Consider the following 26,111-nt stretch of genomic DNA (forward strand, 5'->3'; position numbering starts at 1 on the left):
TCAATTTAAATATATCTAGAAAAACCAATCAATATATAAACTTATAAACTTTTGTTACCTTGAAACATAATGCACCACAATTAATTAGTAAAATATACTTCTATATATATTTTAATTAAGTAAATAGCTATATATGTAGACATTACAGGACCAGAGCCAAGTGAATGTTATTCGCATGTCTCTGTATCGTGAATTATACATCGCAACTTTAGAGAACATATCAAGAATTTCGACAACCGGCCTTATCCTGAAACCATGCGATAAAAGATTCCTCATTTCTTATACGTGTGCTTAAGGCTGTAACTGGATGTTAATAAAAGGAATAAGTGAAATTAAATGATAATTAGTGGAATTCAATGGAATGGAATTAATATTCCATTTGTTCCAAAACTATTTTGATGTGGAATGGTTTTTCAAAAGAATGTTGATATTTTTTTTGGAATGGAAAGGAATAATATGGAATGAGATGGAATAGTCATTCCTTCTTTTCATTGCAACTGGTGAATATTTTATGGAATGAGAAGGAATTAAGCATTCAGAAAATTTTTATTCCAAAAAAATGCATTCCAGTTGCACCCTAAATCTTATAGAAAAGAGAATAGTAAAAGATAAAGAAAACTATTGAGATCATGCACGTCCTCAAAACTGGCCATGAACTAAAATCTCGTTTCAGTTCTTGAAACATCAATTTATACACTAAATTTTATATACGAGTTCATTATTAATACCTTGGATCACACCAAAAAAATTACTAACATGTAGTATAAGGATTTATGAACAAAATTATTTTCTTAGACATCTAATTACATAAGGCCAGGTCTAGAAATCCTCATCTTATGGAATTTTGTAAAATAGCCAATTATTTTTCTTTGGGTAAAAAAATACAACCCAAAGCGAAATAACCAAACCAAAATTTGTTGTTCCTTGAGTTTCATAGTCAATTAAATCACCAATGATCAGAGAAGTAAGGATACTAACCTCAGTACATTGCTCTTTGATTTCGTGTTTTAGTTTAAGAATGTACTCGCAGCTCACTTTCATATTTTTCAAAGCAGTTACTCACAAATACCACCCAAGAACAACCTAGCAGGCTAGCACCTATTAGTCTATCTTCCTCAAAGACTCCAGCTGGTACAGAAGGTTTCGTAATGGCATATGGGCCGATTGAGAAACATGTTGACAAGCCCGTTAAGCCCAGTGAAGTCTCAATACTAGCCGTTGATACAGTTCTGAGTAAAAGGAAGAACATGAGCTCTTGTCGTCTTCTGTGTACGGAGAAGCCAGCTCAGAGGAGATCAGAGCATCCTATCCTTACCGTGAACCGATTCCAGCTACTTGATGCTGGCGTGTGCTAACTTAAGCTTTAGGTTAAGATGTACCCTTGTGCCTCCTCATGTATATAAGAGGCTAGCGATGTATTAGGGTTTGGTAAGTTGAATGAAATATTGAAGTTACAGTTTCATCTTTTTCCATTCTTGTGTGTTTCACATGGTATCAGAGCTCAGTTAGTAGATCCATGGCTGAAACTCAAGAATCTCTTTCAACTCTCAGTATTACACAATGTGTTACTCTGAAACTATCTTCTACAAACTATCTCTTGTGGAAAACTCAGTTCGAGTCATTCCTCTGTAGTCAGTCTCTTCTCGGGTTCATTAACGGGTCCTCTCCTCGACCATCACCAACGGTGTCTGTCAGAAATGGTGATGAAGTTACAGAGGAAGCAAACCCTGAGTTTGTCAAATGGCTCCGCAAAGACCAACTGGTTATGGCTTGGCTCTTTGGTTCTCTTACGGAAGAAGCTCTCCTGTCTGTTTATGGGCTCCAGTCAGCTCAGGAAGTGTGGTTCAGTCTTGGGAAGAAGTACAATTGGGTGTCTGCTACGCGCAAGCTCGACCTTCAGAGAAAACTCCAAGGTATGAAGAAAAATCAGAGATCTATGGCAGAGTATCTCGGTGAAGTTAAGAGTGTTTGTGATCAACTAGACTCTAGAGGATGTCCTGTCTCAGATCAAGAGAAGATTTATGTTGGGTTAAGTGGTCTTGGTAAAGAATATGAGTCCATTTGTACTGTTATTGAACACTCAATGGACTCAGTTCCTGAAATGAGTTATGAAGATGCAGTTTTTAAGTTGGTGAACTTTGATGAAAAGCTCAAAACTTTCAACCAAGCACCAGAAGTCTCTCCTCATGTGGCGTTCAATATAGACAGAGGGTACTCTCACAGAGGTCGTGGCTATTACAACAACCGTGGTAACCGTGGGAGAGGCTTCTCACACAACGGTGGTGCTGGATCATACTCTACTCGTGGTCGTGGTTTCCATCAACAGTTTACAGGCACAAGCTCCAACTCACGCCCTCAGTGTCAGATTTGTGGACGTTTTGGTCACACTGCTCCTCGGTGTTACAATCGTTTTGATCAGCACTATCAGTCTCCTGAGACTCTTCACACAGCTCTCACGTCTGCCAAGTTGTCTGATCAACAATAGCAAAGTGGTCAGGAATGGTATCCAGACTCTGGCGCCTCTGCACACATTACCAACAATGGATCACAACTACAATCTTCGGAGCCTTATCTCGGTGATGATCAGGTGATAGTGGGCAATAGAGACTTCCTGCCAATCACTCATGTTGGTTCTGTGAATCTGCAAACTCCAACAGGTATTTTGCCTCTTCAAAATGTCTTAGTTTGTCCGGGTATAACAAAATCTTTGCTCTCTGTCTCGAAGCTCACTTCAGACTATCCTTGTGAGTTGACTTTTGATAATGAGTCTGTGTTTGTTAAGGACAAACTGACAAAGTAGGTTCTAACACAAGGCCACCGGGATAAGGATCTTTATGTGTTGAAGGATGCTCGGTTTCAAGCTTTCTATTCCAACAGGCAGCAAGCAACAAGTATGGGGATTTGGCATCACATGCTAGGCCATCCTCATATGGACATTCTTCAACAACTCTCAAGAAATAAAGCCATTGTTTTCAATAAGTCCAGTCTGTCGTCTGTCTGTGAGTCTTATCAGTTAGGGAAGAGTAGTAAGCTCCCCTTTATGTCTTCAGATTTTGTGTCGTCAGGTCCTCTACAAAGAATTCATTGTGATTTGTGGGGACCCAGTCCAGTTGTATCTACTCAAGGGTTCCAGTACTATGTTATTTTGATTGATAATCATACAAGATTTACTTGGTTCTATCCTCTGCGTCTTAAATCTGAATTCTTCTCAATATTTCTACGCTTTCAACAACTGGTCGAGACATAATTTCAGAGTAAAATCAGAGAGTTTCAGTGTGATGGAGGGGGTGAGTTCATCAGTAACCAGTTCTTGAGTCATCTTGCTGCGTCTGGAATCAAACAACTCATCTCATGTCCCCACACTCCACAGCAAAATGGTCTTGCTGAGAGGAAACATCGTCATCTCACAGAGCTCGGCTTAACAATGATGTTTCATGGGAAGGTACCTCAACATCTCTGGGTTGAAGCGTTCTTCTCTGCAACGTTTCTGATTAACCTTCTTCCTTCTTCGGTGCTGCAAGACAACAAAAGCCCGTATGAAATGATTCATCAAAAGCCGCCTACCTATACAGCTCTTAGAGTCTTTGGCTGTAAATGTTACCCCTCTCTGCGTCCGTACATGCAAAATAAGTTTGATCCCAAGTCTTTATCTTGTGTATTTCTTGGGTACAATGAGAAATACAAAGGTTATAGATGTTTATATCCACCTACTGGCAAGATTTTCATCAGCAGACATGTCCTCTTTGATGAAAACTCTTTTCCTTTCGGTGACATATACAGTGATCATCACAAAGAAAGTTCTTCTCCTTGGATCAATGCCTGAAAAGACGCTTCTCTGCATCGTCAGACCTCAGTAACTCCATCCACTACTCACGAAGAAGTGATACCACCGAGATGTCGTCCACATATGGAAGTTCAGGATCCAGTTCTTCCGGAACCTGTCGCGCAAGAAGCCATTATACCACCTCCACCTATTCCTTCACCTGTTGTATCTGAGAGTGAATCAGAGGACAATATCATTGATGATCCTCAGCTTCACGATGAGATCGAACAACCTGTTCATCAGATGACAACACGAGCTCGTGCAGGAATAATAAAACTGAACCCGAAGTATGCTTTGTTTACAGTCAAAGATGTGGATGTTGAGCCAAAGTCTGTCAGATCTGCATTGAAACATCCTGGTTGGACAAAGGCAATGGGTACAGAGGTTGACAATATGGTGGAGACTGAGACGTTTGAGCTTGTTCCTCCTGCAGAAAATCAGAATCCGCTTGGTTGTGGTTGGGTTTACAAGAAGAAGATCAATGCTGACGGTACAGTAAGATGTCTTAGAGCTCGTTTGGTCGCAAAAGACAATCAACAAGAACAAGGGGTTGACTTTCTCAAGACGTTCAGTCCCGTTGTTCGAACAGCTACTATCCGAACAGTTCTTCATGTAGCCGTCACAAAACATTGGTCACTGAGGCAACTGGATGTTCAAAATGCCTTCTTACATGGTGATCTCAAAGAGACAGTTTATATGAAGCAGCCACCGGGATTTGAAGACCTGGAACGACTTGATTATGTCTGGCACTTGAAGAAGGCAATTTACGGTCTTAAACAAGCTCCACGTGCTTGGTTTGACAAGTTCAGTGACTTCCTTCTAGCCTTTGGTTTTCAATGCAACTTCCCTGATCCCTCTTTATTCATTTACCACAAAGGATCTGATGTCATCTATCTGTTGTTATATGTTGATGACATGATTCTAACGGGTAACAATGAAGACTTACTGAACACTCTTCTACTTCAACTTGGTAAACAGTTTCGCATGAAAGACATGGGGCCTTTGCATTACTTCCTTGGTATTCAGGTTCATCATTACGTAGACGGTATGTTCTTGAACCAAGAGAAATATGCAGCTGATCTTCTAATCACTGCTGGCATGCGTGATTGTGCTCCCATGCCTACACCTTTACCCATGAAGCTTGAGAAAGTTCATGATCAAGACGTTCTGTTCTCGGACCCTTCACACTTCAGAAGCCTCGCGGGAAAGCTTCAATATCTTACTCTGACAAGGCTAGACATCCAGTTTGCTGTGAACTTCATTTGTCAGAAAATGCACGCACCGAGTCAGTCAGACTTCAGCCTATTAAAACGTATACTGCGCTATGTCAAAGGCACTGTGGACATGGGCATATCTATCAAGGCTAACTCAGACTCTACTCTGCTTTGCTACAGCGACAGTGACTGGGCTGGGTGCAAGGACACAAGACGCTCCACTAGAGGTTTCTGTACGTTTCTTGGTACCAACGTCATCTCTTGGTCCGCAAAGCGCCATGACACTGTTTCAAAATCATCTACTGAAACAGAATATAGGACTATGTCTATTGCTGCATCTGAGATTGTCTGGTTACAGGATCTTCTGCGTATTATGGGGCTACAGCAACAACGAACTCCTCTACTTCTCTGTGATAACTTATTTGCAGTCTGTCTCACGGCTAATCCTATGTTTCACAAACGAACAAAACATTTTGATATCGATTATCACTACGTGCGTGAGAGGGTTGCAGCTAAATCATTGGAAGTCAAGCACATTCCTGCTTCCCTTCAGCTTGCGGATATCTTCACGAAATCTCTGAGTCATGAACCGTTTTTCAAGCTCCGCAGCAAACTTGGCGTGTCTTTACCGCCCACTCCAAGTTTGAGGGGGTGTATTAGTCTATCTTCCTCAAAGACTCCAGCTGGTATAGAAGGTTTCGTAATGGCATATGGGCCGATTGAGAAACATGTTGACAAGCCCGTTAAGCCCAGTGAAGTCTCAATACTAGCCGTTGATACAGTTCTGAGTAAAAAGAAGAACTTGAGCTCTTGTCGTCTTCTGTGTACGGAGAAGCCAGCTCAGAGGAGATCAGAGCATCCTATCCTTACCGTAAACCGATTCCAGCTACTTGATGCTGGCGTGTGCTAACTTAAGCTTTAGGTTAAGATGTACCCTTGTGCCTCCTCATGTATATAAGAGGCTAGCAATGTATTAGGGTTTGGTAAGTTGAATGAAATATTGAAGTTGCAGTTTCATCTTTTTCCATTCTTGTGTGTTTCACAGCACCAAGGTTTAGCTCCGTAATCTTATGTGGAAAAGATTCATGGTAATCATTTCCCAACAGGCTACCGGCATTGCTCACAGAACTGTACGTTCGAAGTTGGAATGGCTCTCCTCAGACATCTCTACAACACCTAGAGCAGATCGTCCATCATTAAGAGTGTCTGGCCGGTACATGCTCATCCTCTCTAAGCTGTGTCTTCCTACATAAAATAAAAAAATAAAAATAACGTGTGTAACTCAACCTATTGGTAATAGAAAATCTTTTATCAAAAAAAAAAAAAAAAAAAAAAAACTCAACCTATTGGCTATTGGGCACGAAACCTTTATTCAACATATAGCATCATCATTGGCTTGTCCTTTCCTGCAAAACCCAGTAAGGAAACGGAAGGTTCCCATCCACTATGTAGAGATTATGTAGGCTCAGTGGACTGTAGATTTAAGCCCAGTAAGGAAACAGAAGGTCCCATCCACTTATTGTCATTGTCGGTGACTCAGTGTCGGTGCGGTATCTCGGTTGTTGTGTTCACATAGCAGATTCTTCGACGAGGTTATTAGTTACTCTTGGAACCTTACTAATACATAAGAAAACTATACAAATTAACATTAATACAAGTAATAATATTACACGAAAATCTCTTAGTACAAGTACATTATTATTTTCAAACATTAAAATAATTATTCATTTACAACCATCAGATCCATCACGTGAACATTTGCGCCGAGATTTTGGACTCTTTCAAAAGTACAGCTCTATCATTATTATATTTATAAAAATAATCATAATATAATATATATACTAACCAGATCAAAATTTACGGCTGATTTACAAAAATTTAGCCTCTTAAGTTAATAGACAATTAATAAAATGTACTCTATAATAAGTGTGATTAGTGTTCGTTAAACAACAAAGAAAACAAAAAAGACAAAAGCCTGCAGCTACTTAAACTTCTTCTCTTGCCTCTTATCTTCACCTTCACTACCAAACACTAAACACTCTGGTTCTCGTATTTAAACCATACCTATACATACACACTCATTTATACATAGTCATGGGAGAAGGAGAAGCAAAAGCTGAGAAAGCAGCCAAAGCAGACCACAAGAATGCTCCCTCCGCTTCTTCCACGCCTGAATCTTACTCCAAAGACAGCGAAGGAGGAGGCGGCGGCGGCGGAGGAGGAGATGCTCTCCGCGCAATCTGCGGCGCCATCTTCACCATCCTCGTCCTACTAGGACTCATCGCTTTAATCCTCTGGCTCGTCTACCGTCCACACAAGCCACGCCTCACCGTCGTCGGAGCCGCCATCTACGACCTCAACTTCACGACGCCGCCGCTAATCTCAACCTCCGTTCAGTTCTCAGTCATGGCCCGTAACCCGAACCGGAGGGTTTCCATCCGCTACGACAAGCTCTCCATGTACGTCACGTACAGGGATCAGATCATAACGCCGCCGCTTCCTCTTCCGCCGCTTCGTATGGGACATAAGTCTACGGTGGTGATAGCTCCGGTGTTGGGCGGCGACGGGATACCGGTTTCGCCGGAAGTGGCTAACGGGCTGAAGAGTGATGAAGCGAACGGTGCGGTCATGATGAGAGTGGTGGTTTTAGGGAGGCTACGTTGGAAAGCTGGTGCGATTAAGACCGGACGGTATGGATTTTATGCCACGTGTGATGTGTGGATGAGATTTAATCGATCTTCTAATGGTCAAGTTCCTCTTCTAGCTCCTTCAACTTGTAAAGTTGATGTCTAGTTTTTAATTTTATTTTGTAGTAATGTTTTTTTGTAAACCTTTGTGTTAAAAAAAATGAAAAGATAAGTTTAAAAGTTAAATGTAATTGTAAGCTTTGATCTTCTGTTGAGAATAAATCCAGATATTATAGAATACATTTTAATCTATGATATTTATTTATAGCTAGCTCTGTGCATGATTATTAGATGTTTTTAGGATAGAATTCTCAGCAGAATATAAAATTCGTTTATTAATTTTTAACTAAAAAACTAAGAACTAGTTCTTAAAACTTTTATTTAAAAATCGGTTCTTAAAACTCTTATTTAAGAATCAGTCCTTAGTTTTTTTAATTAAAAGTTAAGAAACAGGTTTTTATATTCCGTCAAAAACTCTATCGTAAAAACCCCTTAATAATCATATGCTCTGATGAGTTATATATTATTGTGGGTAGCAGTGTATCTTACATGGCATGTGGCGTAGACATAAACTGATAACATAACAGGGGATCCCAACATAACAGCTCATTATGTTGTCTCAAGAGTCAAGACATATGGCCTCTTCATGCAATATCCATCGCAACACGATCCATATTTTCTGTTCTTGTTTGACTTATAATATATTTTCGAAGACCTTGAATAATTGTTAAGACTTCTGTTTATAATTATCAAGTTTGAAAGTTTGTATCATTATAATTAAGTTCTCATTTGAATATTAAATTATGTGGTATGATATATTTGTTGTGATAAATATTTGAACTTAATTATAATCTAAAATAGAAGCTATTTAATATTTATATAATTTATCTTATAATGGATATATTTAAATTGGTGTTTATGACTATGCATTTGCGATTATGTATGACGCTTTCCTTTTTTTTTTTTTGGAAAAACTCTATATATGAGTTATTTCGCACGAGCATGATTTATTCCATAAAAAATATTATAGCTGATTAAATGATTAAAAGGTAGACCATTTAAATATTAAATATTAAAACGAACCAATACAAAATAAATGTACAAGAAAATTTTAATTTTATCACAAGTTTAATACCACCTTTTTAGATTTTACCTTTAAAATAACTATATTCATGATTACTTTAAAATCTGTGATAAAATATTAAATTAATTTTGAACAAAAAACATCAAATTAAATTTTCTGGATTATTTATAAATGTTATAATAATAATTTTAAAAAAATATAGAAGTTTATAATTCAACCATCTCTTAAATACTAAACCATAAACAATAATCATTAAAATTAATATCTAATTTTATTTTAGCAATTTCTTATGAATTAAATGAACATATTATCCAGCTTTAAGCCTTTAACTCTAATAACTAGATAGTTGTATTTTATATAAAATAAATTATAAATTCAATTACATACGCTTTTAAAAGAATATAAATTATTCAGTATATTAGTGCAAATCATCAGTGACATCCGACACATTAAAGGGCAACGCCTAATAGCTCCCTTTTTAAGAGTTAAGGCTTTGACCGGTCCGAAAATGTTGTGCCATACCATACTTCAATTAAATCTTTTGTATATTTAGAAGCCATCACGTATATTTTTTGACCCTCATTGCTCTGTTTTTTCATAACAAAGTGGAAGGGCACTTCTGAAGTTGGGTCTAAATTTAACGAAAGCCCAAAGTACAATTATTTGAGTGTGTTTTCTTTTGCTTACATGTACTGAATTCTGTATGGGCAATTTTGGGTCGCTAATTATTTTAATCTTGGGGTCATCTCTGGAAAGAAGTTATTGTTGGAAAGAAGGTATATATTATTATATTGTTGCTGTGAGGAGCCTATAGCAAAGACTTCGCAACAAGAAGACATCCATCGTTGAGGATAGAGCTGGGAATTTGGGTCATTACCCGCGGGTCCCGTCCCGTTTGACCCGCCGCGGGGCGGGTGCGGGTCGATCGATTTACAAATTTCAGCATGCGGGTGCGGGTGCGGGTTGAGTCGATTTTTAGCGGGGCGGGTGCGGATCAACCAAATTTGAGTCGCGGGTATCCGCCGACCCGCAAAATAAAATAAAAAATTATTTTTTTCTAAAATTTTTTAAAATAAATAAAAATAAAAATAAAAATATGTAAAAAATATATAAATTAATGAAAATTATATAATTTAAATTATAAATGTATAATTTTTATTATAAAAAGTAATTAATTGATAAAAAAAATAATTATTTATTAAATTTAATATTATATGCGGGCCCCGCGGGTTACCCGCAATCTTAGCGGGGCGGGTGCGGGTTTACGATTTTTCTTTCGCGGGTTATGCGGGTCGGAATTTTGAGTTTAAAAAATAGAGTCGATCCGCGGGTTGGCGGATCATGCGGGGCGGGTTGACCCGCGAACCCAGCCCTAGTTGAGGAGAGCAAAGGTTCTTCCTTATGTTTTAAATAGATGTATTAAAAGTGTTTATATAATGCTTATTATTTTATTTTATTTTATTTTATTTTCAACTATATAATGCTCATTTTATCTTCTATTCTTTGTATAGTTATATAACCAGGTTTTCTGGTATCCAAGGATTAGTAGTTAATTTGAAAAGAAGACAATTAATACCTCGTCCGACCATACAATTTATTAGTTTACATTTTATTTTCAATTCGTTTTGACTTCAGAATAAGTAACCACCCGTCTCTTAGATTCGTCAACTACCTGTCTATTACAAGCATGCTTCAGTCTTTATATTCCAATTTCCAAGCAAATAGTTTTAAGATTTGTAATTTTCTTTAAAATATGTGATTTTCCGATAGTGATGTTATATTTATATACAAATTGCGTTCTCCTTTAGTGGATACATAAGCCATTATATATCTTCTGAGAAAAAGGAAGTCCATCATTTTCGAAGAAATGAAATTCGTCATATAGTTTTTACCTGAAAGAAATAAAAGCTTTATCTCACTTTATCTTTTCCATTGCTTTTCCAAAAGAACGAAAAAGCCAACATATTTCTTTAGCAAAGAAATCGTAAAGAGAAGAAAAAATGAAAAGCAAGAACAGACATATTTAGATCTTATTATGACAAATTAATGGGCTAAAATAACAATAACAAATAGTATTGCGAACTTAAACTATTACGTAACTAAATGAAGCTGTTTCAACCATCGTTATAGTATCGCTGTAAAGAAAAAAAGAGAAGGGTGACGTTTAAGAGTTTAAGACAAAATACAATCAGGAAAAAACACAGCTCGGTTTGGAGTCTCTTTGGTCCCTTCCTTAACTTCTTTTGGTCAGTAGTGACGTTTCGAAATGTCGTTTGAAGATAATTACTGTAAATCAGTTAATGTATATTTTTGCGTCGTAAGAGATTCTACGATGAATATAAAATGAATAGGTATAAATGGTTACTGTTTTTTTGGGTCAAACTGACTTTTCTAAATGAAGACGAAAAAAGTATTCAGTGTGCGCTCGCCGCTCGAACGTGTTAGCAGAAAAATTATAACCAAGACCCTCAGGCTCAGTACGATCATGCATGGTTACAAACTTACAATAAGCGACAAATATTCGCAGGCATCATCGCCTGCGTCAATGTCAAATATCCATTCACGCAAATGAGTGGGGCGCTAAAGAGAACTAAATATATTTTCTTTGGATAATGAAACATAATTATTATTATTTTACAAAATCTTATATTATTCGAAAACAGTTACAAAATCTCTATATATACCGGTTTCTTCCTTCAATCAATCATTCATGCTCAAAACCACTTAAAGAGGAAGAGCGAGGTAAGAAAAGAAAACAAAGAGTAGAGAGAGTCATTGATATAATTTATAAGTAATTATTTTGCAGTTGGTTAATTATGGGTTATTGCGATGGTAAGTGGACGCCGGTAATTATTATGATTACAATAAACTCAGCGCTAGGCTTAGGTAATGCTCTGGTCAAAAAGGTACTTGATGGTGGTGTTAATCATATGGTTATAGCAACATACCGGCTCGCTATTTCTACCTTATTTTTGGCACCAATCGCATTTTTCTGGGAACGGTAAGTATATGAAACTCATTGAGTTTGTTCTTAATATTTTCTAATTATTCTTTTAAAAATATTGTTTATTTGTTTATTAGGACAACAAGACCGAAACTTACGCTCAACATCTTGGTTCAGCTTTTCTTCAGTGCTCTTGTTGGGTTCGTTTTCCTTTTAATTTGAGTCGAGAACTCCTAATATACACAGTTGTAGGAATAATTAGAAAATAATACTATATGTATAATAGGCTAACACACTGAAAATAAAAAAAACAGAGTACTTTTGGAATTTCTTGTTACGGTTTTTAAGTTTAAAGAATTGGGATTTACGATTTTTTTTGTTTTAGATTTATATTTCAAAATTTATATTTTAAAATTTACACTTTTTGTGTTACCCCCAAATAGACTGTTTTACTAATTTGAAAGAATACCAAAAAAAAGAATACAAAACTATTTTAATATCAAATTTCTGATTATTTCATAATTTTTCGTCGTAACCTAAGTCTAGTTACGATTTAAATGTTTTTTGTATTTTAGGGCAAGTTTGACTCAGTATTTCTTCCTACTGGGGCTATCGTACACTTCGGCTACGATAGCATGTGCTTTTATTAGTATGTCACCTGCGGTTACGTTCGTTTTATCTTTAGTATTCAGGTAAATGTTTTTTTCTATATTAATTAATACTAAATGCAATATGGTTTCCATCATAACCTAACAAATTTAATTTAACACTTATATTTTTGTTTTGGGCGTAGGGTAGAGAAGCTAAACATGAAAAGCAAAGCAGGTATGGGGATGGTGATGGGCACTTTGATATGCATTGGAGGAGCCTTATTACTAACAATGTACAAAGGTGTTCCCTTGACAAAATTTCACAAACTAGAATCCCATCTATTGACGAACCATAACCCCGCATTGAAACCCGAGAATTGGATCGTCGGATGCGTGCTTCTCTTCGCGGGTAGTAGCTGTTTCGGGTCGTGGATGCTAATACAATCCAAAGTGAACGACAAATACCCTTGTCAATACTCAAGTACCGTCATATTATCTTTCTTCGGCACCATTCAATGCGCCCTTTTAAGCCTCATCAAATCTAGAGATATCACGGCTTGGATCCTCACAGATAAACTGGATATCATGACCATTATTTATGCAGTAAGTTTTTATATATAAGGATGGTATTTTATATATTTGACAGTATAGTTCTGTTCTGATTAATCGCAAGTCAAATTTTAGTAAAATATATGTTGAATTTAGCTAGTTAGTGGTTAGTGACACAAATGGTCGTTAATTTAGTAAACAAAGAATAGTGGTACAAATATAATTGTTTGTGTTTGCCTATTGGTAACTACTAAACGGTGCATATACCTTTACGGATGCAGTACCATATATTTACCAATCAAATCAATATATGAACGTATATATATCACAATCACATTGTACTATAGGGAGCAGTAGCACAAGGAATATGTACAGTGGGAACATCTTGGTGCATCAGAAAGAGAGGACCTATCTTTACTTCAGTTTTCACTCCGGTGGGGCTTGTCTTCGCAACTCTATTTGATTTCTCGATCCTTCTTCGTCAAATTTGTATTGGAAGGTACGGTCGAATTACACACACACATATATATATATATTTTGTATGCATGTATTTGAACGTGGACTTAATTTGATGTAGTGTTATCGGATCTGGGATTGTAATCTTCGGACTATACATATTCTTGTTGGGAAAGGTAAGGCAAATGAAGGAAGAGTGTGAAAAGAAGTTGCCTTCTCATTTTGGTCAAGAAGAAAGCCAAGATGATGAACACTACAAAAAGGGTCATCATCTTATGGTTGTTCCAATGACTCCTTGATATATATGCTCAGATTCCTTTTGTGTAATAATTTCAAGCATAAAAGCCAACCAAGGCTATTATCAATTTGGTACAGAACTTTCCTCTTTGAATTCTATTTAATCTGGAGACCTGCTGCATCCATAAATAGTGAGCCCATCCACAAGTGAACTACATGGACGTAGTAGTCCAACGGGTCAACAAGCTGCTTCTTCTTTATTGCTTGTGTGACTATCTTTTATTGTATCCACTAGTTTAAGTTTATTTTAAAATATTTAGGCATTGATGTGTTGGTTTAGATTATTTGCATACCCCATCTATGTACGATATTTATGATTCTAGTTGTTATCTATTATGTATTTTAAATTTACTTTATTAATTAGTTAACTGTATTATATATGAATTAACGACTTCTAAATGTTTAAGAATTATTTATCTAAACTATTAAAAAAGAAGTACAAGTTGTACAACTAAAACTTAACCCTAATTTTTTTTCTAATATTTATAATCTTTGTCATTGGAATTAACTCTACAATTTTAATTCCTAGTCTTTAACGGCATAAGAAGCCCATTAACTATTTTGCATACCAACCACTTCTTTTGTATTTCGCATTAATAACAATAATAACAAACCCCTAAATTTAAGGTATGACATTAATAACAATAGTAAAGATACCTACAAAACAAGTTTTACAATACTACACGTTGTAGAATTTTATTATATTCCTTCAATGTATATCATCTACTTGCACCATATATATTTAATAAGAATAAATTATGTAATTTATGCCGACAAAAGCAAACTTATGTAATTTAGAACTTTTATTTTTTATAACCATAAAATACACTATTAAATATTAACAATTTAGGAGTGGACAAAAAAATCAAACCGAATCAAACCAAAACGATTCATTGGAATCCAAACTAAACCAAAGTATATGTCTAAATCATTTGGTTGAAAATTTTATCAACCCAAATAGTTCGGTTAGGTTCGGTTTTAAGCCGAACCAACAAATTAAACTGTTTTAATTAGATTAATTAATTATGCTAATAATATTAAGATTTAATATATTTAACCATTTAACATAACACAACTAAATATAATTTGTACATTTTACTTTTAAATGAAAAAATAAACACAACTAAAAATAAAATAAGAAAATATGAATCTCATACATTAATATCAAAACCAAAAAAAACGTAAGATGTCTATATTATTAAAACTGAAGTAACTTTTAAAACTAACTATTCTTTTATCCTAATAATTAAAACTTCGGCCATTGACTTAATAATCATTACCTTAACTATAAATCATTTATTTTGTTAAATTATTCTGTAACCAAACTTTCCATTATTTTATAGTCGGAATATGCTCTAATCATTTTTTACAAATCATTTTAACTAACTATATATCATTTTTAGATTATTCTAAAGGAAATATTCTCTAATCAATTTGACAAACATATTTATTTAAAATGTGACATACAAACTTTAAATATTATATATGTATATTATAATTTATTTTCACATACAAGATATAAGTTATAAATATTCGATTAAAACATATAAAATTATTTTTCAAATATTTTAAATAATTGGATGATTAATATCATTCATACATATATATTTAAATTATAAAAATAAAATAATTAAATTTTATGAAAACCATTTTCCTCAAAAGTAAACATAGAAACAAATGATTTGACTTATAAAAGACTTAGAAACAAATCTATCTATTTTATTAAAGCAAAAAGTGAATTATTAGACATATATTTTGTTATGGAAAAGATTATTAAAAATATAAACATACTAATTGGTATTTTATTTTTAAAAATAAATACATAAAAACTGTTAATGTAATTAAAATTACTTACTGACGAATATGTTATATAAATTATCATTTTGATTGGTTTAGTATCCAACCAAAATATAAGCAACCTATAAATTACAGACAATTAATAACCATCGATGTAGCACAAATATTATATACTACAGATCGAAAACAAACCCTCTTATGAAGCACATATGTGCAACCATTACATTTTTGTAATGTAAAAAAAAAATTTATAAGTTAATTCTATGAAAATAAATATCTGTGCAGATGCACGGATCAAACTCTAGTATAAGTTTATAAATCTAACCACACCCTCTAAAATATTAAACCTTAAAATGATGATTATACTCAAAACCTAAATGTCAAGATATTTTTTAATTAAATGAACTTTTTAAAATTGAAATTTTCATTTGTGGTATTTCAAGTAAGTTCTTTCTTTCTGTATTTTTCTAATTATTTTCTTTTCAAAAGGATTTTAGAGCGTCCTTTTACTGATTAAAATAAATAAAAATGGAAACAGGAAAAGAAAATATGAGATAATATTTATACGAGAGACCGTGATATTTTTGGAGAATTTTTCTTCATATGTGTCACATTTTCTATTTTCTATGATTATTACTTTTTAATACTAAAACTTACTGGTGAAAAACTTACGGTTTGACTGGTTTTATTCAGTGTTTTTAAAACTGGACCGGAAGGTAAACCCGATAATTATTTGAGTCATAGTTTAATATGGTTCTACCGGATCAAACTTGGTTCAATAATCTAGTTTAATATATTTTTAGTGTATAAATTTAAAAATAATGCTAGTAAATGATACATAATTAAAAGATAAATTAGTTTAAAACATAAAACATTATAAACTAGTTTTATGTTTATATCGATGGTTTATAGATTTTTTATAATTACAGTGATTTTCATCAGTTTAATAATTTTGAGATTAATCCGGTTACGTGACCGGTTAATGATTGAACCAATTATTAGCTCTAACCTAGTTGTGTAACCGGTTCATGGTTGAACTCAGTCCAACTATTGGGTTAGTCCAGTTTTAAAAATATTGGTTTTATTGTTACCACCGGCAGCGGCAAATAGCGGATAGTAATAATTATTGGTGTTTACATTGTAATCGTTTTACACTGCTCCAAACCTCTCAAAATAAAAAACCGATTTGAATCATTTGCGGCTGCGGACGATTGTGAAAGAAAAATAATAATATTTTTAAAGATATATATAAATATAAATATAAAAATATTTAATATTTTAAAAATTGAGATAATATACTGATTTATATTTTATTTTTTATTTTTTATTTGAATTATGAAAAATAAATATATATTTTAGACACTAGTATATATATATATATATAACCATATATATAAATATAAAATAATTTTAATTTAAAATATATATATATATATATTATATTTTTAATATTTATAATTATATGAAGTGATAATATTGTTAACTTATTATGAAAGCGTTGTTGCATTGATAGTCATTCAGTCATAAGATAAACGAACAAAATTTTAATTGTTGTATTAGTCATACAAATTACTTAATAATGTTTAAAATTATAATTTTAAACATTTTTTTTTTGATCAAAAAAATGTTTAAAATTATAAGTATTCGCAAACTTCTGCAGCAGTACCCGCAATCGTCGTATTTACACCAACCAAACTCTTAATGGCTCGTTCACCAATGTTTATACTCTTAAAACTTTATTTAACTATATGTTGATATACGAGAATATGACCCCTTTTTAAGTGTTGAAATTTAATTGATTTCTATATATTATTCCTTGTTAAGCATATGAAAGTTATTTGTTAAAAACTGGTCTTAGCTGATTAAAACATCCACAAAATCAAAATCTGATGTTAGGATCTTTTATGAATGTATGAAATTTGAAAATTAATACAGAATTAACATGCTGAATTCGAAGTACATTTTTTAAAAAAATTATGTATTATGTCACACATCCATTATGCAAATATAAAATTAAACTAAAATATATTTTAATGCATACAAGAAAAAATTAGAAATAAATATGATTTAATATATCAAGTAAACACGTTAGACATTAGGTGATTCTCGAACAATACAAATGATAGAGAAAATCGTTTATAAATTATTATTTTCTAAAGTTGTAACTCATAAATATTCTTACATTTATGTATACTAATTCCAATTAAAATAAAAAAACTTCCCGAATTTAACAAGTTGACAAATACATCAATATCACTTTTCGATGACTAAATTTTTTGCTCTTTTAATTTTTTTCAGTCATACAACTATGTATTATTGGTGCATTAAACAACATACGATCATGAATTAGAGGATCAATAAAGATCAAACAATAAGATCAAATTAGATGTAAGTCAATAATTATATATCTACGAAATCCTTAACTATCAATTCATTAAACCTTTTAAACCCCTAAATCTAACAACTAGCTATCCAAACATAGTTACTGCAAAATTACAAATAGTATGAAAATGTATAATTAGATTACAAATATAAATAATAATTTAGAAATCTTTTCAACACACAGAGCTATTGATTCGTATCTTCAAAAGCTTACAAGGAATATCCATATAGAAAACACAAAAATTATAATCTATCAACGTAAAATGCAACTACGAAAGGGGTCTATTCCAAGAGACAAAAGGCTCTCTGTAAAGCATGGTCTTCGCTTCAAGGCATTAAAGTTTATGCCGTTCGAGACTTTTTTATGTATACAAGAAGGTTGTTGCTTGGCCTGGCTCTCATAGTACCAAATACTAATGGACGCATTATAGAACAAGATCAAAGTAGCAATATTATTTTTTGCCTCAAATGATTTTACAAGTCGTATTAATATTTAATACCCACCAGGATACTTTGGGATGTGTAATCATGATAGCTTCTTTTCCACGTCAGTCATTCATATACAATAATTCACAGGTTATCGACAATTTTCTTTTCATACTTCCTTTTAATCTTTATCGTGTACATGTGATCTACAGTAATTTATTTATAAAACAATGATAAATTAATAAATATCATAAGTTTCAAACTGTATCGATTTAAAATTTTACACAAATCAATAATATAATTTATTTTGTAAAAAATTCTATGTAAGTATAGAATTCAGCTAAAATCATTAAATTATATATATAAATTTTATATAAGTATAAATAAATCATTATATTATTATTATTTTTCCGAATGAAAATTATTTCTATCTTATTTTAACACTTCAAAATATTTTGATAATATTTAATAAAATTATATCTAAAATATATTTAGAATTCATAATACATTTTGCATATACACTAAATAGTATAATAATGACAATGTGAATGTCGGGTTCATAAAATTTATTTAACATATAAATTGTGAAATTAATTTTCAACAATATATTTTAAAATTTATAAATCTAAAATTTTTTTGTAAATTAATATTTCTATACATTAATAAAATACCAAAATCCTAATATTATTAATTTATAAAAAATTCTGTATTTTAGGTATACTTTAATAAATAAATATATTATACCAAGAGAGATTATATTCTTCAAAATCTGTTTACGTTACATCATATTTACGGTGAGATAGTTCGTGACAAAAACATGTTTAGTAAATATAGATTTCTATCATGGACCAACTCAAGATTTTTATATTAACTTGGCTATTGATTTAATGTTTTTTTTAAAAGGGCTTCTGGTGATTTAATGTTTAGATGAGTGTTGTTATGTTCATTTTGACCTTCATATTGCAGTCAATGTTTTTCGGTGTGAAAATAAACGGTTTTAGGAAGACTTCTTTTCTCTCAACGTTTTAGGAAGACTATTTATTGTGTAATAAAAGTTTTTGAAGCCCCTCGTGGTAACTTCTCTTGTCGAGATAGAAAAAAAATCAGATCATTCTAATCTTTTTGTATCTTTTTTATTTTGTCTAATGTCCCCTCGTTGTTATACTTTGTGGGTGCGTTTGCTAAACCTTTTTAATATTTGATGGCTTTTGCTTTTTGCATGGCAACCCATAAGAGATTTTCTTATCATTTACCAATGAAGCCATAAAGATATAACACACATGTCAGAAACACTTGCAATAATTTCGACCGACTCATTAATTGATTCATAGTAAGCAAAAAAGTATTTAAAGTCGGCAAATGCATTATGCACACTCCTTTGAATACATAAATAAAAGGGCTAGTAGAGTCTATTAGTTGAACTTATAGTATTATTATACTTCTTCACTCTTTATTGACCAGCAACTTTCAAATATGCGACGGATGAGTGAACAATGACATCAAAATTATTGAGTTTATGACATAGTTCTTCTAGAAATGGTCTAAAAAGTTCTTTAAACTTTTTTTCCCACAACTATCAATAGAGACGTAGCATGCCGAAGAGACATTTAACATCAAAACAAATATGTATACCTTTTATCTCAATATTATCTCTTTCTCATCTTTAGCCTCTTTTCTATCTTATACAGAGGCATCTTCACAGGACAATGTCGATAGACATCTTCACAAGAAACGACTTTAGATATATATATATATTATACTGTATTATTTTAATTATTTTTAGATAAATCTGAATTTTCAACAAAAGAATTTGTTGGATATTACACAATTACAATTACCACCAATTTTTTCCAGTGAGACAAGTATTTATTTAGCCAATTTATCTAAACACAACTAACTACTCTTTTCGTTTCGTATTAAGTAAAATTTTTGTTACAAAATAAATATTGTTTTAGAATTTCTATGCAGTTTACGTCATTACTATATCTCTTTTACCCTACATAAAAAAGGAAGAGAATTCTAGTAATTAAATAAGGCAAAACTGAGCACTTAGAACATCTCCAAAAGATACTCTATAACTTCAAATATGAAGTTTTTTGCTTTCCAAAATAGAACTCCAAAACTTCAAAAATTTGAAGTTTTGAGAAGTGAAACTCTATATTTGAAATTTCACTGCCCAGAACTTCAAATATGAAGCAAATTTGAAGTTTCATATTTGCATACAAAATGTGCAAGGATTATTTGCATTTTAGTCCTTACAATTACACATCACATTTATGATTCATAAATATTTTCTTCTTTATTGTTTTAATCCTTACAAAATTATATCTCATAAATATTTTAAGTTTTGTTTACAAAATTTAAGTTTACACATAAAATTAAATAAAACTTTAAAGAAAGATATAAAATATTTAAAACTAGATTTAAATAACAAAAATATACAAAATAAACTTAACAAAAAAACTTTTAAAAAATTACATGAAGACATAACTATTACACATATTTAAATATAACAACAACACTAATAGTCATGTAAGTTTGATCCGGAACCTTCAAAATTTCCAAATATTGTCCAATTTGTTTTGTGTAACTGAAAATGGTTGTTGTTGTTGTTGATGATGTCTTTTCGTACAATTATTTCTTGTTCATATTGAATATATTCACGAGTATTAATATCATCGATAAAAATTAGTCTTTTAGCAATATTTTATGTTTCTCTTTGCATTCTTGTTCTGATCTAGTGTATTTATAAGTACTAATATCACTTAATTTCAATAATTTTTATCCCTAATCTACAAATTAAAAACGAGGAGAGCCATTTTTACTTCGAAATGCACTAGTATATCATATATGCATTGCGAAAATCACTTTATGGAATAATATGATATTTTGCTTGAAGTTTAATATTAATTAAGTTATTCTGTTCAAATTTTTATATTTTAATATAATATTTTATTAGTTAATATTGTTGTAATATGTTTATATATGTATTAGTTATTTACAAAAGTTTTATAAATTCAAATTGATTATGACAAATATAAAGACCATATTATAAAATACAAATAGTTTTGAAGTTGACTTTGAAATTTTGTTTTTGGCAGTGTTTTGAAACCCAACCCGGATCCGCGGTTGAACCGGTAAACCCGGTGACCCGAATATAATCCGGTCTGGGTTTTATGAAAAACCCAATATTTAAAAATCCAGTAAAACCCGCAAAACTCATTAAACCCCGAAACCCAGAAACCGGTTGAACCGATGGTTAAACCAATAAGTAACTTTTGTTTCTTAATTATGTTATTAAATTTTGTTTTTATTCAAATTAAAAGTGAGATTTTCAGACTTTACTAATATCTTTTTCTGCTGTCGGATGTTGTATCTCCTTCTTTTTTTATTGTTTTTTCGTGAATCTCGTTTATACTATTTAATTTGTGATTAATTTGTGATTTTTTAAGATTCTGACGAAGATCTATGCCATTTGAAAAAATGAAGTGAATGATGATAAATATAATCAAAATTAGTTGTTGTGATTTGGTCGGTATTAGTTTATTTTTGTTATCAATAATATATTGTTACAATTTAATATTTAACTTTTTTTTGGATTTAATGCTTAATTTTACTGTTCAAATTTCACATTTAAGTACTTATGGATTTTAAGTCTTGATTTTTTTTTTATTAGATGTCATAACATCTAACTTGTTACAAAAATTGTTAAATAGTCTGAATTATATTTTGATATTTTGTAAGTTAAATGAAAATAAAAATAAAAAGTTAAGTCATATTTCTAAATATTTTTAAAACATAAAATATGTATTATATTTTTAAAAGCTAATATGTTATTATTTAATAAATTTAATTAATTTATTGATCCGCGGATGCCAAGTAACCCGATAATCCGGTAAGTCATCCGGTTCAGTGTCTGGGTCGGATTTCAAAACATTGGTTTTTGGAGAATAACACATTTAAACTTCAAATATAGAGTTTGGAAAACTTCAAAATAGTTTTTTTTTTGAAGATGCTCTTAATATCTCTTTTAATTAGCATGAAAAACATAAAACAATATCTAATTTGAAACAGTGTGAATATTTATGTATATATAGCTATACTTGACTGCATTTATTTGTTTATATCTTACATATAGTTATCATATAACCCAATATGAAAATGAAAAATAATATTTAAGAAAACACCACTAATTATTTAACTCGTTAGCTCATCAATTGCATTAGATGAAGCACTATCAAAATCAGTAAAACTGAGTAAAAAATCAATAAAAGTAATAAAATTCCTTTTTAAATGCAAACGTATGGTGCTCGCTCGCTCCCATCTAAAATTTAATAGTGAATGCATTTCTCCAAACTAAGAAAAGGCCTTCCAGGGCTGTAATGCCCGTGCATAGTTATAAACATTGAGCCATATTGACGCTTGGTAATATAAATATGGGCCTGAACCGAGTATCTGGACCAAACGAGAAGAAGAAAACTTGTAAAAGAAAATCATCGTACAGTTAAAATTTCCACGATAATTCATTTAAAGTTTTGCAAATGTTATACAGATATTCCAACCAAATCACAAAACCATAATACTGTATACCTATATATTTCACTACTAGATATGCAGCTTTTAGACGAGATATATAGGTATACAGTATTATGGTTTTATGATTTGGTTAGAATATCTGTATAACATTTGCAAAACTTTGAATGAATTATCGTAGAAATTTTAGCTGTACGATGATTTTCTTTTACAAGTTTATAATTGTAAAAGAACTCAAAATTCTATCACTAACTATTCGGTGGTTATAATTGTATTGTAACTTTGAAATCAAGACAAGAGAAAAGAAAAGGATAGTGGCTTTGTGGCTATGAGTCTATTCCCTTGTACTAACGCGCTCATGAGGCTACGAAGTTCTATCATAAAGAAAGAGATAAGATTCGTCAACTTCATATCTGTTAAAAATAATATTTTCGGAACCGTGATTTCCATTGGTTTTGGTGTTGGAGTGGATAAGATCTTTCTTCTTCTATAATCAGATTTATCGTATGGAAATCTAGTTTCATATCCTGTTTCTTGTCTTTATACGACCCCCTCTGTTTCTGTGGACGTATGTGTGTATATAGCTAGCTGTATATTTAGTTGATGATACTGATTCATATGTGTGCAGATAAATATGTATGTTTCGATTTATACGAAGTAGTTAGGTAGTCATTTCGAAAAATACGTACGTCAGTTTTTCAGTTTGTCCCTCTGTGGGAATATTACTGTTTAATTGTAGTGGAATGAATCGTCTGAAATTTAGTAGGATATAATCTTTTTGTTTACTATCTAAGATTTATAAACAATGAAAACCAATATATAACTAAATAATCTAAATCCCAAGCGACCACTTGCACGAAAACAAAATAATAATAATAATAATAATAAGATCATTGAAAACTATTATCTAAGATTCTAAATTAGTTAGTTAAACATGAATTGTAGTAAAATATACAAAATAGCCATGAAAAATGTATTAGTCTAAAGACACGTTGAGTTTGATTTGAGGGCACGGACAAGGAGCTATGGAGATAGTTAAAACGTGAATTACTGTGTTATTTGTTGTTGTTAATACTGTATTAAGTTTTTTTATTTGCAAAGGGGCTTTATATAAGTTTGTTAACAAAAACTAATTGATACTCTTGAAAATATTGAATGATATATTTATTACATTATATGACCAAAATACTGAGTTTAATTTCTACTTGTGCCCAATTGCATGCATTATAGACGTGAGCAGTGGCGGAAGTACCGTTATACCACGGTGGTCAAGTGACCCATGTGGATTCCTGTTAAAAAATATTTTACTTGTACTTTCTAAAGAAAATATGTTGTAATTGGTTTGTTGACCCCTTTCAAATATACAAGTTATCAAATTGACCCAGGTAAAATGTTTTCCTGCCTCCGCCACTGGACGTGAGAGCTTGTTATATTTTTTAGCAAAGTACCATTATAGACGTGAGATTGTATAGTCAGATTTAGAAACCCAACTCAGTTCGACTAAAGAGTTTGAGAGACAATATAACTTCTCGGCCAACAACAACAACTAATCACCCAAATAACCAAAAACCTTTACTATAGTCTACGTTTATTATGACCAAATATAAATATATTTCTATATATCCTGATACAGGTATTATTTTTGTTTGTAACTAATTAACTATGCATACTTTCACAAATAATCTTGACATGCATATTCAGTTTATATCTCAAAAAATTTCTAATTTTTTTTCTCAAAATTTTCAACTGGTATGTGACTTAGTTTTATTGGCTGGATACTGTACTAGACAATTATATCTCAGTTGTAATATTAAAAGATTGCACGTCTGTAATTTCTTTATACATCTCCATCTTCTGGTCTAACGTAATATCCATGTACAACATTAGGTTAGGTTGCATGTGAATTTTGGACTCGCCTATATAGTACTAAGTCCAAGCTTAAATAAAAAGGACTGAAGAGAGGAGAATAAAAGAGTTATTTACATTTAAACAAAGTTTGTGAGTTTTTATTTCACTCAAAGACACTTTCAGCTAAGCTGAGGTAGTTTATCTCAACTAAAATAAAACTAGAAGTGGGTTTTTCAACTAGTGAGACCCATCATTATCTATTTCCTTTTTAATCTTCTTCTTCTATCGTTTTTTCTTTTTCTTTTCTAGTTAAAAATTAAATTTATAAATTTTATTATATGTCAATTTTCCCAAACAAGAAGAAGAAAAGACATGAAGATGTCAAAATACTTCAGATCCTTTATAATCTACACCGTCAAAAGTCCTAAATTCTTGCGTTTTTCCGTTTAAATCAAGCTATGCCATAAATTTCATCCATCGCCAATCTCCGCACCAGAGATTCTTTTGAAGTTTTGACCAAAGCTCTAGTCTTTTTGGGCCAACGAAACTAGCATCGCATCAGACTCTTTCATACCCTTTTCCGACGTCATGGCCTCACATCTCGCCGTCACGGCTCCGCCAGAACAAGTTCGAGAGCACCAATGGCTATTTTTATGTTTTTTGCGCGTTTGGTCCTTTAGGATTCACATAATTGCGTTTTGACCCCAAACTTTTAATTGTGCGGATGTCTACTCGAATTAACTCCCTAACTTCTTGATTGTTCATTTCAACCCTTCATCATAACTACATGAATGGTCTTTTATCTTTTGCTTTCTTTCATTTTTTCTCCATATTGTCAAAATAAACAATTGTGTTTTGTGCTTTGCTTATGTACGTCATTCATGTACACAAGTACATAATGACAGCGTACATGTGTACATGTGAAAAAGAAAATTTTATCTTTGTAAGTGTAAGGATGAAGAAGTGTGGTTTACGTGAATAGAAATAATTCTCATTTTTTGAGTGAAGCTTAGTTTAGATCTTGATACCATATGCGTTGATATTATATTTCCTACCTTCTCTATGTAACATGTGTGGTGTACACGTGTACAAGCGTTTTTGTGTACAATAAATAAGGGGGTGTACATGTGTACGCTAAATATGATAGTGTACATATGTAAAACAACCAGAAATTAATCAAGCTAAGACCTACCATGAAGCTAGCATGAAAACACACACACTGATCAGAAGCTCTGAAACATGATGAGAGCATGATTTGGATAACTCACAACCAGCATCAATACTATCTGTGATACTCTCTATCACTTTCTATTGATTTGGTATCTCAGTCTTTTACCGGATTTAGGTGTACATATGGTTTTTCGTACACATGGATATTGAAAATTCAGGGTACATGTGGACATACATAACCAATAGAAAAATCCAGGCAATACGTACACAAATTTTGTTCTATCCACATGTACAATAATTCACATGTTCAT

General features: G+C 32.1%; 2 protein-coding genes across 3 annotated transcripts; both read left to right on the forward strand.

The window, feature by feature from the left end:
* Positions 1-6,903: 6,903 nt before the first annotated feature.
* Positions 6,904-7,964, forward strand: LOC106426581 (NDR1/HIN1-like protein 12). Its single transcript, XM_013867297.3, has one exon. The coding sequence runs from the start codon at positions 7,132-7,134 to the stop codon at positions 7,828-7,830; it is 699 nt and encodes a 232-aa protein (XP_013722751.2). The 5' UTR covers positions 6,904-7,131; the 3' UTR covers positions 7,831-7,964.
* A 3,544-nt stretch (positions 7,965-11,508) lies between these two features.
* LOC125593237 (WAT1-related protein At4g01440-like) lies at positions 11,509-14,028 on the forward strand. Of its 2 annotated transcripts, XM_048769547.1 has the most exons (6): positions 11,510-11,809; positions 11,890-11,952; positions 12,328-12,444; positions 12,546-12,945; positions 13,239-13,390; positions 13,469-14,028. In XM_048769547.1, the coding sequence occupies exons 1-6, from the start codon at positions 11,625-11,627 to the stop codon at positions 13,644-13,646; spliced, it is 1,095 nt and encodes a 364-aa protein (XP_048625504.1). In that variant the 5' UTR covers positions 11,510-11,624; the 3' UTR covers positions 13,647-14,028. The 2 variants fall into 2 exon arrangements, with proteins under 2 accessions (XP_048625505.1, XP_048625504.1); XM_048769548.1 differs by lacking the exon at positions 12,328-12,444 and having other exon boundaries at positions 11,509-11,809.
* The last annotated feature ends 12,083 nt before the right edge of the window (positions 14,029-26,111 follow it).

This window comes from Brassica napus, chromosome C9 (assembly GCF_020379485.1).
Source record: "Brassica napus cultivar Da-Ae chromosome C9, Da-Ae, whole genome shotgun sequence".
In the NCBI taxonomy this organism is placed as follows: domain Eukaryota; kingdom Viridiplantae; phylum Streptophyta; class Magnoliopsida; order Brassicales; family Brassicaceae; genus Brassica; species Brassica napus.

Excerpts from the sequence above, each read along its gene's own strand:
- LOC106426581 (XM_013867297.3), top strand. The coding sequence starts at position 7,132 with ATGGGAGAAGGAGAAGCAAAAGCTGAGAAAGCAGCCAAAGCAGACCAC.
- LOC125593237 (XM_048769547.1), top strand. The coding sequence starts at position 11,625 with ATGGGTTATTGCGATGGTAAGTGGACGCCGGTAATTATTATGATTACA. Across the intron at positions 11,810-11,889 it reads ATCGCATTTTTCTGGGAACG|GACAACAAGACCGAAACTTA; the intron begins GTAAGTATATGA and ends TTTGTTTATTAG. Across the intron at positions 12,946-13,238 it reads TCATGACCATTATTTATGCA|GGAGCAGTAGCACAAGGAAT; the intron begins GTAAGTTTTTAT and ends ATTGTACTATAG.